Source organism: Diospyros lotus, chromosome 3 (genome assembly GCF_014633365.1).
Source record: "Diospyros lotus cultivar Yz01 chromosome 3, ASM1463336v1, whole genome shotgun sequence".
Taxonomy (NCBI): domain Eukaryota; kingdom Viridiplantae; phylum Streptophyta; class Magnoliopsida; order Ericales; family Ebenaceae; genus Diospyros; species Diospyros lotus.
The window spans coordinates 33,674,066-33,691,032 of NC_068340.1; the positions used below are offsets into that span (position 1 = coordinate 33,674,066).

Consider the following 16,967-nt stretch of genomic DNA (forward strand, 5'->3'; position numbering starts at 1 on the left):
CATAATAGTGATCGTAATTGATTGATTGTAGTCTAGTTGACAGACCTGAATGCTTCCCTTATAGTGAATTTTTAGATGTGTCACCACATAAAAATGCTAGGAAGCAGTATTGAAATCCTCTTCAGTAAGAAACAAAGTAAATTTTTGGAATGAGAGGTCAAACAGAGAAGCACATACACAAGAGTACTTCTGACCAAACACTAATGACTTTTCATCTTGGAAGCTGCCAAACATTAGAGGAAAACCAAACAAAACAACCTTCCTGTAAACGAGCTCTGAATAGCATCTGATAAAGCTGAAAAAGAGGTCAAGAAATATCACATGATCAATTTTCTCATGAATGGCCAATGGTGCCTGCACCACTACCATGCTGAGAGGCCGCCATAATCCATGGTGCCAGCTATGTCAAAATTACCAGCTTCATTGGTACACCTTAGTAACAATGGGGTTCCAAATGTTTTGCAGATAATGCTTCATTTCTTCGAATTCATCTATCTTTGCAAATTGGTGGCAATCCAGCCAGTGAATGGCCTTCTCAATTGCATCTTCTGTCTCCCTCTTGTCAGCTAGTGACAGCTTGAGAATGATATTCTGATCCTTGATAGCGCTCTTCAGCTTGTACACATATAACTCGAGCGCATTCTTAGCTTCAATCTTCTTCTTGAGCTCCTCATCTTCAGCTTTGTACTTCTCAGCCTCCTGCAACATTCTATCTATCTCTGCTTTGGACAATCTTCCATTTTCATTGGTGATGGTGATCCTACTCGTCTGACCAGTTGCCTTGTTCTCAGCCAAGACATGTAAGATACCATTTCTATCAATCTCAAAACATAGATTGACCTTAGGAACACCAGCTGGGGCTGGAACAATGTTAGCAAGTCTAAATTCACCAAGCAAATTGTTGTCAGTGATTTGTGCTCTTTCACCCTCGTACACTTTAAACAGAATGCTGGTCTGGTCATCTGCCACTGTAGTGAACCCACCCTCCTTCTTGGTGGGAATCGCAGTGTTTCTCGGAATCACAACAGACATAACACCACCAACCACCCCCACTCCAAGAGATAAAGGGGTAACATCCAACAACAATAGGTCATGGATCTTCTCGGTGGCATTTCCACTCAAAATTGCAGCTTGAACAGCAGCACCATGGGCAACAGCCTCATCAGGGTTGATACTTTTACACAGTTCCTTTCCGTCGAAGAAATCTTTTAACATCTCCTGCACTTTGGGAATTCTTGTGGAACCACCAACAAGGACAACGTCGTGGATACTGCTTTTTTCCATATGGGCATCTGCTAAACATGTCTCAACCGGCCCCATGCACATTTTGAAGAGATCCATGTTAAGCTCCTCAAATCTGGCACGACTAATGGTTGTGGAGAAATCGATACCCTCATACAAACAGTCAATCTCAATGGTGGTCTGACTAGTTGATGAGAGATTTCTCTTGGCTCTCTCGCAAGCAGTCCTTAGTCTCCGAAGAGCTCTGGGGTTCCCCGTTATGTCCTTCTTCTGCTTTCTCCTGAACTCCTCAGCAAAGAAGTCCACCATTCTATTGTCAAAATCTTCTCCGCCAAGGTGAGTGTCACCGGCAGTGGCCTTCACTTCAAAGACACCCTGCTTCATAGTCAGAAGCGAGACATCAAAAGTACCCCCACCAAGATCAAAGATAAGAACATTTTTATCACCATCATTGCCCACGTTCATTTCCAATCCATAGGCAATGGCAGCAGCAGTGGGCTCATTCAGGATGCTCATGACATTCAAGCCAGCGATGGATCCAGCATCCTTGGTCGCCTGGCGCTGCGAGTCATTGAAGTAGGCAGGAACAGTGACAACAGCGTTCTCGACAGTTGATCCAAGAAAGGCTTCTGCAGCCTCTCGCATCTTTAGGAGCACCATTGATGATATCTCCTCTGCAGCAAATTTCTTCCGCTCATCCTTGTAGGTGACCTCGATCATAGGCTTATCCCCTGGGCCAGCTACAACCTTGAAAGGCCAGAGCCTCATGTCACTTTGCACTGACTCGTCGCTGAATCTCCGGCCGATCAATCGCTTTGCATCTGTCAAGATTAAAAAGACACCATGTATTACTGATTGATACCTGCTGAAACTCATATGTGAAGATACAATTAAATTGCAAGAGGGACGGTCCATACCTATTGACAGTAAGTTTTTTTATTTTTATTTTTATTTTCAGTTAGTGCTATTGACAGTAAGTTGTACATATTTCTCATGATGTTGAGTACCCCAACTTCATAATAAGTTGTATTAGCATAGCATGATGTTGAGTACCATAAAAGAAATCAGTGAAACTTGGATTCAATTCACCAACTCCAATCAAAATTACAAAGAAAACTGACCATTCGAGAGGCCCTTAACTTTTCAGAAGAACTAAATCCCAAAATTTTCCCCCCTTCTTACAAATTTCTCTACTTTTTATATTCTCTTCCTTCTTCCTCTAACAGAATTTGAATTCACACCTGCTGGGTTGTTACACAAACCAGCAATTTTCCAATTCTACCTCTTTGCACATGGCTGGCTGTTATGCTAGCTAGCCAATTTACTCTCCTACCCCTGCCCCTTGGATCGTCTTTGGTACGTCCAGTGGACCCAGGGCCTATCATTACTTCTTCCCCCCCCCCCCCCTCCCTCCCTCCCCAACTTTCACCTTGTCCTCAAGGTGGAAAAATGGAAATTGCTGTTAGATCAAGTGGTAAGGCTCTCAAGTAGCTTCTAACAGGGGTAGCCCTTTCCATTGTATGAGCACTTCTAATCCCCATAAGTTATTTTCGGTTCTCAGTCGAACTCCACGTCCTGCCTTCGATTCCACCAGCATCTCAAGGTTTTCATTAAGTTGTTGATGAATCTCTACATTAGCTTTCAATGCCCCTCTTGCCTCCCGTAGTTGGGACACGTGGAATACAGGATGGATAGGGCAATGAGGTGGCAGTATTAGTTTATAAGCTACTAGGCTTACCTCCTTCTCAATTTCAAATGGACCATCATATCGGGTAGCCAACTTTTCATTTGCACGAGCGACCAATGATTTTTGACGATATGGCCTTAATTTCAAATAAACCAAGTGTCGTTCTTTGTACTTCACCTCCCTTCTTTTCAGATCGACTCCCTTCTTCATCACTGCTTGTGCTCTCATCAACCGTGGCTTCAATTCCTCAAGGATTAAATCTCTTTCAATCAACTGTTGCTCCACCATTGAAACAGGGGTAGTTCCCTTCTCAAACCTCAATAAGGGTGGTGATTCTTGCCCATATATTGCTTGAAATGGAGTCACCCTGGCAGCTGTGTGGTAGGAGATGTTATACCATAATTTAGCCCAAGGTAGCCATATGTACCATGCCTTCAGTTTTGAGGAAGCAAAACAGCGTTGGTAAGTTTCTAAAGTCTGGTTAAGTACCTCCGTTTGCCCATCCGTTTGAGGGTGATAGGCTGTGTTTCTGTTGAGTTTGGTACCTTATAGTCGGAACATCTCCTCCCAAAATTTGCTCATGAAAATTTTGTCTCTATCCGATACAATGGACCTTGGTATTCCATGAAGCCGCACCACTTCTTTAATAAAAACTCCTGCCACCTCCCCAGCTGTAAATGAGTATTTAAGGGTAATGAAATGCCCATACTTACTAAGTCTGTCCACCATCGCCAAAATTGAGTCCATCTTGCCAGACTTTGACAATCCCTCAATGAAGTCCATAGCAATGTTGTCCCAAATTTGGTTTGGGATAGGAAGGGGCTACAAGAGTCCCCCCGATGCTAAGGCCATATATTTATTTTGTTGGCAAATCAAGCAATCACTTACATACCAACATATGCCCCCCTTCATTCCCTGCCAACAAACATTTGCCGCTACCCTTTTGTATGTTTTTAAGAACCCTGAATGTCCTTTTACACTTCCATCGTGGCCCTCATGAAGTAACAATGGAATGAGAGTGGATCCCTTTGGTAAATACAGCCTTCCCTTGTAAAGGAGATGGTTGTTCACTAGTTGGAAGTTAGGTTGTGAACTAGGATCAGCTTAGAGATCTTGGATAATTCCTTGCAATCTTTCATCTACTTTTACCTCATTGGCTAATTGATCCATTTGGACCACTTTAGGCATTTTTAAGGCCATTATTGTTGTTGGGTGGCATATTTGTGACAGCCCATCAGTAGCTTTATTCTCCAAACCCAGCCGATATTGTATCTCAAATTACAACCTCATCAATTTCACCATCAATTTCAAGTATTCTGGACTCGCCACCCGCTATTCCATCAAGTATTTGAGACTCATTTGATCAGTTCGAACCACAAACTTCCTGCCTAACAAGTAGTGTCTCCATTTTTGCACAACAAACACTATGCCTATCAGTTCCCTCTCATAAACAGATTTTTTCCTTCCTAACTAACTGAAATAAGCAATAGACCTTTGCTCTTGCATTAATACAGCCCCTATACATTGTCTTGAGGCATCAAATTCAATGACGAAGGGCTTCCCAAATTCTGGCAAGGCTAAAACGGGCAGGGATACCATTTTAGCCTTAAATTGCTAGAAGACCTGCTCGGTTGCCACATCCTAAAATAAATTGTTCTTCCTTAATCTATCCATTAGAGGCCTTGCTAACTTGCCATAATCCCTCACAAAATGTTTATAATACCCCGTGAGGCTAAGAAACCTTTTCAATTCCTCTACCAATATAAGAGTAGGCCAATTTAACATAGCTTGTGCCTTATTTCAATCAGCTGAAACCCAATGCTGAGATATAATATGGCCTAAATATTCAATTTCTAGTTGCCCAAACACACATTTATTCTTGTTGGCAAAGAGCTGGTTGTCCGCTAGTACATTTAAGACACAACGTAAATGTTGTGTGTGATGTTCAAAATTCCTGCTATAGACCAATATGTCATCAAAGAATACCAACACAAAACACCTTAAATATTCTCTGAAAAGGTCATTCATCAATGATTAGAAGGTGACTGGCGCATTTGTCAGCCCGAATGGCATTACTAGGAACTCGTAATGCTCTTCATGAGTCCTGAAAGCGGTCTTGGGAACATCTTCAGGCTTGACTCTAATCTGATGGTAACCAAATTTCAAATCGAGCTTGGAGAAGACCATGGCACCATGCAACTCATCAAGTAACTCCTCTATCATGGGAATGGGAAATTTGTCCGAAATAGTGACCTTGTTTAAGGCCCTATAGTCCACACAAAGACGTCACCCTCCATCATTTTTCTTTTCCAACAACACCGGACTAGAAAATGGGCTTGAATTAGGCTGAACAACTCTAGCAACCAACATTTCTCCCACCAACTTCTCAATTTCATTTTTTTTGCAAATAAGGGTAACGGTAGGGCCTTACACTAACCGGTGTGGTTCCAGAAACCAGATTTATGGCATGATCCTTCCTCCTACAAGGTGGCAGCCCTTCCGGTGTAGAGAAAACCCTCTCAAACTCAGCCAACACCCCTCTTAGCATCACTGGAGCTTCCTTCTAATCTTCATTAATTTCTACTGCTAGGATTCCCAATTCCAATGGCATTCCCTCCCCATTTTCCTTAAAGGCTTTCACCATAGCCTTCAAGGACATCAAGGTCTTGCTCAAGTTAGAGCCCCCTTGCAATGTTATCGCTATGCCTACTATCTGAAATTTCATTATGAGGGCCTTCCAATCCACTTTCATTTTTCTAACAGCTGCTAGCCACTTCATTCCCAAAATTACATATGAGCTCCCCAATTCTAGAGGTAAAAAATCCTCTTCAATTTACAGATTTTGGAGATTAAGCTTCATTCCTTTGCAAATTCCAACTGTAACGCCCCGTCTTCCCAAAATGAGCATTACCTCGAGATTTTGGGAATATATATATATATATATTTTCAACATCATACACACAATATAAGTCTCTCGATATACATACCCTCATCATAATCATTTCTCGACAATCCCAATTATACCTTATCAGCATATCAAAATTTAAAAATTAATAGACTAAGACAAGTATTATCAATCACATCAGCGGAAGCAAGATCGAAACCTCGATGATATATAACCGACAAATTCCTTTTACAATTAAATAACCAAATCGATGTTTTACATAAAAATATCAAAATATTACATAACCTCTGAACATCGTAATCATAGACAAAAACCTACGAAAACTAAACATAGCCGCTACATCTTGATGACATTCTTTCCCTTGGTGCCACTGCTTTCACCTGGAACGTTTGAATATTCCAGGGACATAATCCAAATTAGATGCTGAATCATCTAAGTGAGAGTTCAAAAACATTTTCATGAGCATATGCAAAATCATATATAAAACCGACAAATCCTAACAATCCCCAGCCTAAGAGAATCCCCCATAGCACTTAGCCCTAATCGGAGAAAATGCAATCTCTCTAAAGGCGACACGACCACATCGACCTATTGGCAAACACAATCCTGCTTAAGAGGGACAACCTCGACATATGAACTCGGGAATTACCCCATTGTCATTGTTAGGCATTACGCTCATACTCAAAAGCATTCCAAAACCCAACGTAACCCTAGCCCCAAGAGTATCACATCAGCACTATCCCCGGAATCAACGATACCTCGGTATTAATGCTATTTCTCAAAGGAACCTGGCGTGGTGCCCACTCTTAGCCCCGGCCACTTGAGCCAACAACCGGGGTGGTGTCCACTCTCAGCCCCGCCACTTGAGTACTGTAGGGTGAAATCCGTCTCAGCCCCGTCTCAAGTGGGTCACATAGCAATAATCCTCGGCACGCATCCCGAGTGCTGTCACTCGGGGGCCACGTCACAGGATTACAACCCATGTCCCATATGGACAACACAACATGCCAATGCCGAAAGTCATAACATGCATGACATAAAATCAACATCTCAATGTATGCAATTTACTGTACAAAATCTAATACAGGTGTAAATAATCATTTGTAAAACCATCAATAAACCTAGCCATGGGGATGAACAGTAAATCATTCATATGCCACAAATCAGTTTTTTTGTACAACCACTCACCTTTAGACGCAATTCAAATTTTTCTTGAAAAGCGCGATACGCCTCGATTTGCGTGCCCACCTCGAACTTCGCATGAGTCACTTCACCTCAAGCCGTAAGGTACCCTAATCATCCAATAACCATCAAAATATAATTTTCTCCTTAATTTTCTCACATTTTCTCATTTTTCTCCTATTTTTTATCACTAATAATCCAAAATAATTATCTACACAACTATTTTCTCAAATATTTTTACATAACTATACATAAAAAAAATTTCTAAGAATTTTGGAAAAAAATCAGAAAATACCTATATGGCACGCGCCCCCATGCGCGAACGAGTGGGCTGGAGGATTCGGCTGGCGGGTGACTATCACGCACCGATCATCTTCTTTCTCTTTCCGGTCGTCGGCGATGCTCCGATGCCCGATTTTCCTACACCGATCAAAAGCCCACTTCTAGTTGATCTCGATGCCATCATTTTCAGGCCGAAAGGCCACCAGAAAAGCCCCCGATCGGGCAGTTACAGGTGCGGCACGCGCGGTCCGCCCAGCTTTTCCGACCAACCTTCAAAACACCCTCCAAACACCTCTAAAATTCACGAAACTTACTAGAAATGCTCCTCTTGTCTCAAGGATCAAAAGCCCCCTATTGGCTTCCCTCGATTTGCCCTCAAAATCGAGCAATTTGGTGCTTCAAAATCGGCCAAAACCCTTGGCTATTTATAGGCCAAAACCGACCCCCACGTGGCCAATTTTCGGCCATTTCTTCTCCCACACACCTCCTAGACTACCCTTGGCCATGCCCTGATGAGATTTTCTACCCAAATCTTCGGATTTTTAGGCCAAATCCGCGGCCAGATCTGCCATGCTTTGGCAGATTTTCAGAAATTGCAGTTTGGCCCCCTTATATTTTCTTTTACATTTTGGCCCTTATCCTCAAGCCCCTGATCTTCCCAGCACCATCACTATGACCCTCAAGATTAGTACTTTTCATTTCTCCCTTGAAACTTCCAAAAAATTACCGTTTTGACCTCCCTCGGGCAAATTTAGAAAATTATACTTAGGCCCAATTGATCAATTTGACCTTAAATCCACTCGATTCAACCCGAAATCACTTAAGGGTTGTTTTATACATAAAATACTAGTCCTTGACATGCTCCGTTGACTTTTTTCACGTCTCCTACATTGATTCGGTTTTCTCAGCCCGATCGATAGTTGTACCGAAAACTATTCCCGATCCAATTTCTTTCATTACCAAAAATCAAAACTTTTATTACTTGATGATGCTATACCATTTTTCTTAATCATCTAGGGTCCGCGGTACTCCCTTCAGTCGATTCGGTGATCTATTTTACTATTAAACCCACTTTTCGGTATTTTAAACTTGCCCAAATCACGCGATGACCTCATACAGATATGGGGTATAACACCAACCCCTTACACTACCATTCCCATTCCCATAATTACCCCATATCCTGCTATTTCCACCCTTGGTAAACCTAACTGTTGCACCAGTTCAGTTGCTATAAAATTATGCATTGCTCATTCGTCAATAAGCACCACTATTGGCTGCCCCTCTATGCTTCCTTTGAGTTTCATAGTTTGTGGTGTAGTCAATCCAACTACAGAGTACATTGAGAGCTCAATGACCTTCCCCCCTTGCCCCAGCCCTCCTTCCACCTTTTCCAACGTTTCTCCCTCAACTACCACCTCTTCTACCATTTCATCATATATCATCATCACTTGCAGCTCTTTATTTTTATACTTGTGGCCTATAGTATATTTCTCATCACATCGAAAATATAGGCCCTTATCCCTTTTTTCCTTCCACTCTGCCTCACTGAGCCGTTTGAAGGGTGGGTCACTCCATCTCCCATTGGCTTGTGATCGATATGGGTTAGTAGGACTGATTGTTGCTAGTTTGGGGGGTTACTACGAGTGTGGTAGAATTCCCCCTCGCTAGTACATCGAAATTGGGTTTGGAATGGCCTGTCCTTTGTTCGAACCCGATCCAACCACGCCTCCATGAACCACCTGATTCTGTTCCTTTATACGTTGAGCCAAATCCATCATCTGTTCCAAGCCCTTCGGCCTCAACACCCTCAACTCGGCCTTGATACAAGTTTTAAACCATTTATGAAATGCCCTTTCAGCATGGATTTCGATAGGTTCTCAAGGGGTGATGCCAATGTCTTGAAGCATTGGCCTTCTGTCGGAGGGCTAGAAATCGCTCCTCGATAAAGCCTTCTTGGGTGGGTCAGAAATGACTCCTCAACAACAATTTAAAATCCTCCCAATTCCTCACCCTTCGTCACTTTTCTTCCCATTGAAACCATGAAAGTGCAGCACCCTCCAAACACAGTGCTGCTATATCCAACTTCTCATCATCAGTCAAACCGCTCCCCGTAAAGTATCGTTCGGCTCAGAATATCCAACCGTCTGGATCTTTGCTTTTGAAAAGGGGCATCTGCAATCGGCAATCTCGGATCTTCGACTGCCAACCCCCATCAGAACCACTTGCTTCAGCACGCCGTTCTTCTATTTTCGGCGTTGCCTCAGAATCTTGAGTGAATTTCAGTGGCTGGTCTCTTATCTTTTCCTTGTTCTTCCTCTCTCGTTCTTATTCTTCCCATCTTGTTCTCATCCATGTGAACTGCTCCAGTATGTTCGTGACATTCTTCTTCACTGATTGAACCTTACCCGTCATGGCATCAACTCCCTGTTGCATGCCTTCCAACCTCATTTCCAATTTGCCTACTCGGTCCATCAAGTTCACCATTAGGATCGGTGATGCTCTGGTACCAAATTGATGAGTACTAGAAATGAAATCACTAAAACTTGGATTCAATTCACCAACTTCAATCGAAATTTGTTGGTTTCATGAAGGATAGAGCTTAGAAACAGATAGTTAAACAGATAGGAACGGAAGAAGATCACATCACTTATTGAGTTCAATAGATTGTTTAAATAGACAAGTCATCCTTATCTAACAATCTACTCAAATACTTCCTCAACCGTAGGAGATAACTATAAAAAACAAACTGCAGCTAAGACTAATCAAATAATTCAAAAACATAGCCTAAACTTTAGGAGTTTTAAATTAATCCTTATATGCTAAATTTTCTCTAACAAACCAGCTAAGAGATAGCTTTGAAAGCTATCTATTTGGACCTGTTTAAGCAGCTTATCAGTTGCCGAGGCATTCTTTCACAACACTCCTCCTTGCATCGGCTGCTGAACACACTCCCAATCTCAATCTTAGCTTTTCAAACTTAGCCTTAGGTAGAGCCTTGGTGAATAAATCAGCCAGTTGATCCTCTGTTTTGCAATATAATAGCTTGACTTCACCTTTTTGCTGCACTTCTTTGAGAAAGAATAATATGATGTTGAAGTGCTTAGTTTTGTTATGAAATACCGAGTTATTTGAGATAGCTATTGCTGCTTGATTGTCCAAAAACAGCTTTATACTTCATTCTTGCTCCAATTTTAAATCGATTAGCAATTTCTTTAGCCACAATGCTTGATTCACTGCTGCTGTAGCAGCAATGAACTCTGCTTCTGCCGTGAATTGAGCCACAATTTCTTGCTTTTTAGAGCTCCAAGAGAATACCCCCAAGCCAATTGTAAAACAATAGCCTGAAGTACTCTTCATATCATCCAATGATCCACCCCAATCACTATTAGAAAAACCATAAAGCCTGCATTCCTCTGTCTTATAAAACAGAACACCATAATCAAGCGTTCCTTTAATATATCTCAGCACTTTTTTTGCAACCTTGTAGTGTTCTGAAGAAGCACAATGTAGAAGTATTGAAAGCATACTTACAACTTGAAGAATGTCAGGTCTTGTAGCTGTAAGGTACATTAGAAAGCCCACAAGACTCCTGTAACGGCTTCATCATCTCTTTCAGTCCCATCTTCTTTGCATAACCCGGCCTTTTGCTCCATAGGTGTACTCATAGGTTTGCATTTCTCCATCTGAAATTTTTTAAGGATCTCCTTGGCATATTTCAGCTGATGAATGAAGATACCATGTTGGAATTGCTGGATTTCCATGCCAAGAAAATAAGACATCTCTTTTAAATCGGTTATCTCAAATACCCTCATCATCTCCAACTTGAACTGATCTATCTCCTTGAGTTTGCTTCTAGTTACTAGGAGATCATCTACATAGAGTGAGACAATCAAGGAATTTGTAGCAGAGTGCTTAGTATAGAGAGTAGGTTCACTCAAACTTCTGTTAAATCCCAAACTCAGGAGATGCTCATCAATCCTTGCATTCCAGGCTTTTGGGGCCTGCTTCAATCCATATAAAGCTTTCTTAAGCAAGTACACCTTATTCTCATGTCCCTCAACAACAAATTCTTCCGGTTGCTCAATAAAAATCTCCTCCTTTAGATAGCCATTTAAGAAGGCTGATTTGATATCAAGCTGAAATATCTTCCATTTTTTTTTAACTGTAATGGAAAACACCAACCTGACTGTATCTAAACGAGCCACTGGTGCACAAATTTCGAAGTAGTCCATTCCAGCCACTTGTGCATAGCCTTTCACCACCAATCTAGCCTTGTGCTTATTGATTGAGCCATTACGAGTCAACTTTGTTTTGAACACCCATCTAACTCTAATAATCTTCCTATCATTTGGTCTGTCAACTAACTCCCAAGTGTTGTTTCTCTTAATCATACTAAGCTCCTCCTCCATTGCAGTCATCTAGTGAGAATCTTTCTTGGCTTCATGAAAGCTTTCAGGCTCTAACAAGGTTAAATTGTAACATTGATAAATATCAAATAATATTCTTGTACCTTTAATAGGAAAATCATCAATGTTTTCATCTTTCATTGATGGTTGTTCACTTGATAGAGGTGCTGTAAAATTCTTTCCTTCTTCTTCATTCCAATTCCATTGTTGATTCTCTTTAAATTGCACATCTCTCGTCACCTCAATTTTGTTTGTTTGAGGATGGTACACCCTATATGCTTTGGAAACATTGCTGTACCCAATGAGAATGCCTGGTTCAGCCCTCCTATCAAGCTTGTCCCTCTTAACCTGTTGAACATAAGAGAAACAAACACATCCAAACACTTTTAGGTTTTGCAAAAAATGTTTATAACCATACCAGGCCTCAAAAGGTGTTCTCCCTTGCACAACCTTAGTAGGAAGCCTATTCAGCAAAAACACTGAAGTGCTGGCAGCTTTAGCCCAAAATTTCTTTGGTAATCCTTTCTCATGCATCAAACACCGAGCCATGTTCATGATTGTTCTATTCTTCCTCTCACTTACACCATTTTGTTGTGGAGAATAAGGTCTAGTGAGCTGATGTTCAATGCCAGCTGCTTCACAAAAATTATTGAACTGGTTTGAGGTATACTCAGTCCCATTATCAGATCTTAACATCTGAATTTTACACCCACTTTGATTCTCTATCCATGTCTAAAATCTCCAGAAAATACCAGTTACCTCATACTTGAATTTCATAAAATAAATCCAACTAAATCTAGTTAGATCATCTATGAAAACAATGTAATATTTGCTTCCATTTAGAGAAACCTCTGGTTTTGGTCCACTGAGATCAGTGTGGATGAGTTGCAATCTCTATTTTTCTCTCCACGAGGCTGTCTTGAATGGAAGTCTTGTTTGCTTCCCATAGTTACAAACTGCCAACTCTTTATCTAGTAGTGACAAACCTTGCACCAAATTCTTTTTGCTCATTTGAAACATAGCTTCATGATGGTAGTGCCCCAACCTTTTATGCCACAATTCAGTAGCGCTAATTGTGGCTATTTGAGCCACTTGCATATCATTCACTGGATTTAAAGGAAAGCATTTACCTCTCATCTTTACTCTGAACAATTTCTGCCCCTTAGCATCAAGTATCAAGCACATCTTGTCTTCAAATAAAACATTAAAGCCTTTTTTAAGTAGCTGACCAACACTTAGTAGATTATGGCTCACATCAAGTACATAAAGAACATTTGAGATCATTTTTGTACCTGCACTAGTGTCTATGGCTATAGTACCTTCTCCCTTGACTGCCATATAATCACCATTCCCAATTTTGACTTAAGTAGACTCAAATTTGTCAATCACTTTGAACAACTCACGGTTGCTTGTCATATGATTTGAACAAGCACTATCAACCAACCAACTTTCATCTGGACTTCTTGTTGCAAACCTGCTGCAACAAATAGCTACTCCTCCTGTTGTTAGTCTGCTACCTTTGCTTCTACAACTTGTTGAGACTTATTCTTGCAAAACTTTGCAATATGCCCCAATTGTTTACACTTGTGGCACTGCATATCTGGCTGTTTCCAACATTTATATGGCGGATGACCCTTCTTTCCACAGTTTTGGTATGGAGGATACTCCTTCTTCCCACTACTACTTGCTTTCCCATTAGCTGCATCAGCTTCTTTCTTCCCCTGCTTCTTTCCTTTGTCACTTCGTTTTTGTTGAGACTTTACATACATTGCTCCCTCTATAGTTCCTTCCTGCCTCATAGATCTTCTTTGCTCTTGTGCTTGAAAAGCACTCAAGAGTTCTACTAAGGTTAACTTTGACAGATCCTTTGTATTTTCTAAGGCTAAAATTGTTGTCTGAAACCTTTCAGGGACTGAAACCAGCAACATTTGGACAAGCCTCGTGTTTGCAAATTCTCCTCCTAGTAATCTCACTTTGTTTGCAATCTCTAGAAGTCTATCGGAGTACTCTTGAATGGTCTCTGATTCCTTCATTCGTTGCAACTTAAAGTCTTTGATTAAATTCAGCATCTGCATCCCCTTGATCTTCTCATCTCCTTCATACTCCTTCTTGAGAAAATCCCAGATTTCTTTTGCTGTCTTCAGAGTCATGATTCTTGTGAAAACGGCTGGGGAAACAGTAGAGAATAGGCATGACTTTGCCTTTGATTTCCTCTTCTTTTTCTCTTTGTGATTCCTAAGTTGTGCAACTGTAGGATTGTCCAGTAATAGAGGAACTTCGTAATCTTCCTCAACCACCTCCCAGAAATCGTTTGCATCTAGAAAAGCCTCCATCCTAATAGCCCAAATCTGATAGTTTGTTCCTTGAAACACCGGCGGTGCTATAATAGTGAATGGTGCTTCGGATTGCATGATGATTGGGCTAATCAGGAAAAAACTAATGAAAGCTAGCTTGATAGTATCAAACTCTCTCTCAATCTTACAGGCTCCTCAAGAATATAAGGTCTTTGATACCAATTTGTTGGTTTCGTGAAGGATAAAGCTTAGAAATAGATAGTAGAACAGATAGAAATGGAAGAAGATCACATCACTTATTGAGTCCAATAAATTGTTTAAATAGATAAGTCATCCTTATCTAATAATCTATTCAAATACTTTCTCAACTATAGGAGATAACCATAAAAAACAAATTGCAGCTAAGACTAATCAAATAATTCAAAAACATAGCTTAAACTTTAGAAGTTTTAAATTAATCCTTATCTGCTAAATTTTCTCTAACAAACCAACTGAGAGATAGCTTTGAAAACTATCTATTTGAACCCGTTTCAGCAGCTTATCAGCTACCAAGGCATTCTTTCACAACAAAATTACAAAGAAAACTGAGCATTTGAGAGGCCCTTAACTCTCCAGAAGAACTAAATCCCAAAATTTTTCTCCCCTCCTACAAATTTCTCCTTTTTATATTTTCTTCCCTTTTCCTCTAACAAAATTTGGATTCGCACTTGTTGGGTTGTTACACAAACTAGCGATTTTCCAACTCTACCCCTCCCGCACATGGCTGGTTGTTATGCTAATCAACCAATTTACTCTCCTACCCCTTGCCCCTTGATTCGTCTTTGATACGTCCAGTGCCATACCCATATAATGCAATTGTGTATATATATATATATATGTATATAATTAAATACCTACTCTAATATTGAATTAGAGACCCGCGTTTCAAAGCTTAAATTGCCCTTCATAGCCTTAATAGAGAAGCCCAAACTGCAAACTTCTTCAACCTTCCCAGGGGCATAACAGGGTGTTCCATTTTTATATTCATTGGAAGCTGGAACTTTAGACTAGATTCTTTTTAGTTTTTTTGCTACTTAGAAACTTTAGACTACATTTTCCTAAAAAAGAGATGACCCCTTGGATTAGGATCAAAGCAGAACATGGTAGGCAAGTAAGATGCAGTGCTGTCAAGGGGAAGTGTGTGGAGAAGGCTACTGCTTGCTTAAAGAGAATCAGTTTAAAGAATAAGCCACTGGCAGGAAGCCCCATAACTAATTGCTGGTTAATCTGTTTGTGTTTGTTTGCTTCATTTCATGGTTGACATTGTTGTTGGGAGGTGAGAAGCATATTGTTTTAGAAATTATTTTAAAATTATTTTATCATTATTTAAAAAGAGAGAGAGAAAAGGAAAATGTGTTCACTTTTTTTTTTTTTTTTCGAGATGCTACACGTACGGACTAAACACCCTTTTGTGAAATAAAGTGATCATAAGTGATTGGTAGGCTTACCGAAGATGGTGTTAGTGGGATTCATGGCGACCTGATTCTTGGCGCCGTCGCCGATGAGGCGCTCCGTGTCGGTGAACGCCACGTACGACGGCGTCGTCCTCCTTCCCTGGTCGTTGACTATGATCTCAACCCGGTCTTGCCGCCACACTCCCACACATGAGTACGTAGTCCCCAGGTCGATCCCGATCGCCGCCCCGCCTCCATTTCCGGCCATATTTGCCTCACAAGCAAACAAATTCAACTTTACAAGAGAACAGGAGCAAGTAAACAGATGAAGCTTCTCTCTCTTTCTCTCGGTCTGCTAAGGTTGGGTATATACAGATTCAAAGAATTGCTATGGGAGTTTGAGGACAGACAATGGACAAGGTCAAGTCTTTATTTCTTGCTATGGAAACTTGTCAGCGCCTTCTAGGAATCCGCCTGTTTGCTTAATTCTGAAGCTCCCGAGGAAGAAACCAAATATTAATGTAGTTACAAAGTTATCATTGTCACGTCAGCATCATCACAGTTGTTTAATAAAATTTTATAAACAAAAGATGTTCTTTTTAATCATCAGTGCGTGGAGAGATTATTTTATGATGGTAAGTACTTTAAAATCTTCACGAAAAAAAAAATTAACCCCCCCAAAAATAAATAAATAAATAAACCGACAGCATTAAAACTATAGAAAGTAAAAAAAGATCAACAAGAATGAAATAACTAAGCTGACCACGGTTTAGGAATCAGCGATTCCTGTTCCACTTGCTAGTGGTCCAGTTCTTTACCGTTAAGTTTTAGTTTCCCACAATTTCAATTTTAATTCGAAGTAATTTAATAAAAAGAAAAAAAAAGACTTGCACTTAATATAATTTATATAAATCAGGTTTTCTTTTGGAAGTTTAAAGGAATCAAAGTACATGTAGTTCACTTATCATTTAAATTTGTAACTCATTTCTTATCTTAATTGAAATTATTTTTGGAAGTACAAGTTATTGTGTATTGAATTATATATTATATATTTATTTAATTTATTTTTTAACAATTTGAATCGATTTCAATTTTTGTTCTAGTTCCGACTCTTAAAAATAAGGAACTGGAACCAAATTGTAAGTCTTCAATTTCGATTCTGGTTTTTGAACCGAAATAAAAAAAAATGGTTTTGGTTCGATTTTTAGAAAAATGGTTTTAATTCGATTCACGGTTCAAACCGAACTATGATCAGACCTAAAATAAGCTAAATATTTTGAAAAACTTACTCGATTATTTATTGAATTCAAATGTGGGATATTTATACATAAGAAATCATCTAAAATATCTCCTAAAAATCATGAACACATTTGAATTAGGTTTAAAAGATAAAATACATCAACTAAACTTTAAAATTACTAGAATTATCTTTTGTAAACTGTTTCATCAAGCTCATCACCTTATCCCTTTCTTGAGAGAATCAAGATTTTATTTTAAAACCAGATTTTTCTAAATATTTTTCTCTTTTCTATTTTC

General features: G+C 40.0%; 1 protein-coding gene across 1 annotated transcript; it reads right to left on the reverse strand.

Moving 5' to 3' along the window:
- Positions 1-125: 125 nt before the first annotated feature.
- LOC127797383 (heat shock cognate 70 kDa protein-like) lies at positions 126-15,915 on the reverse strand. The gene is made up of 2 exons (XM_052330236.1): positions 15,486-15,915; positions 126-2,063 (listed from the first exon to the last, which is right to left on the reverse strand). Exons 1-2 carry the CDS (start codon positions 15,697-15,699, stop codon positions 421-423), a joined length of 1,857 nt encoding a protein of 618 aa, XP_052186196.1. The 5' UTR covers positions 15,700-15,915; the 3' UTR covers positions 126-420.
- Positions 15,916-16,967: the final 1,052 nt, after the last annotated feature.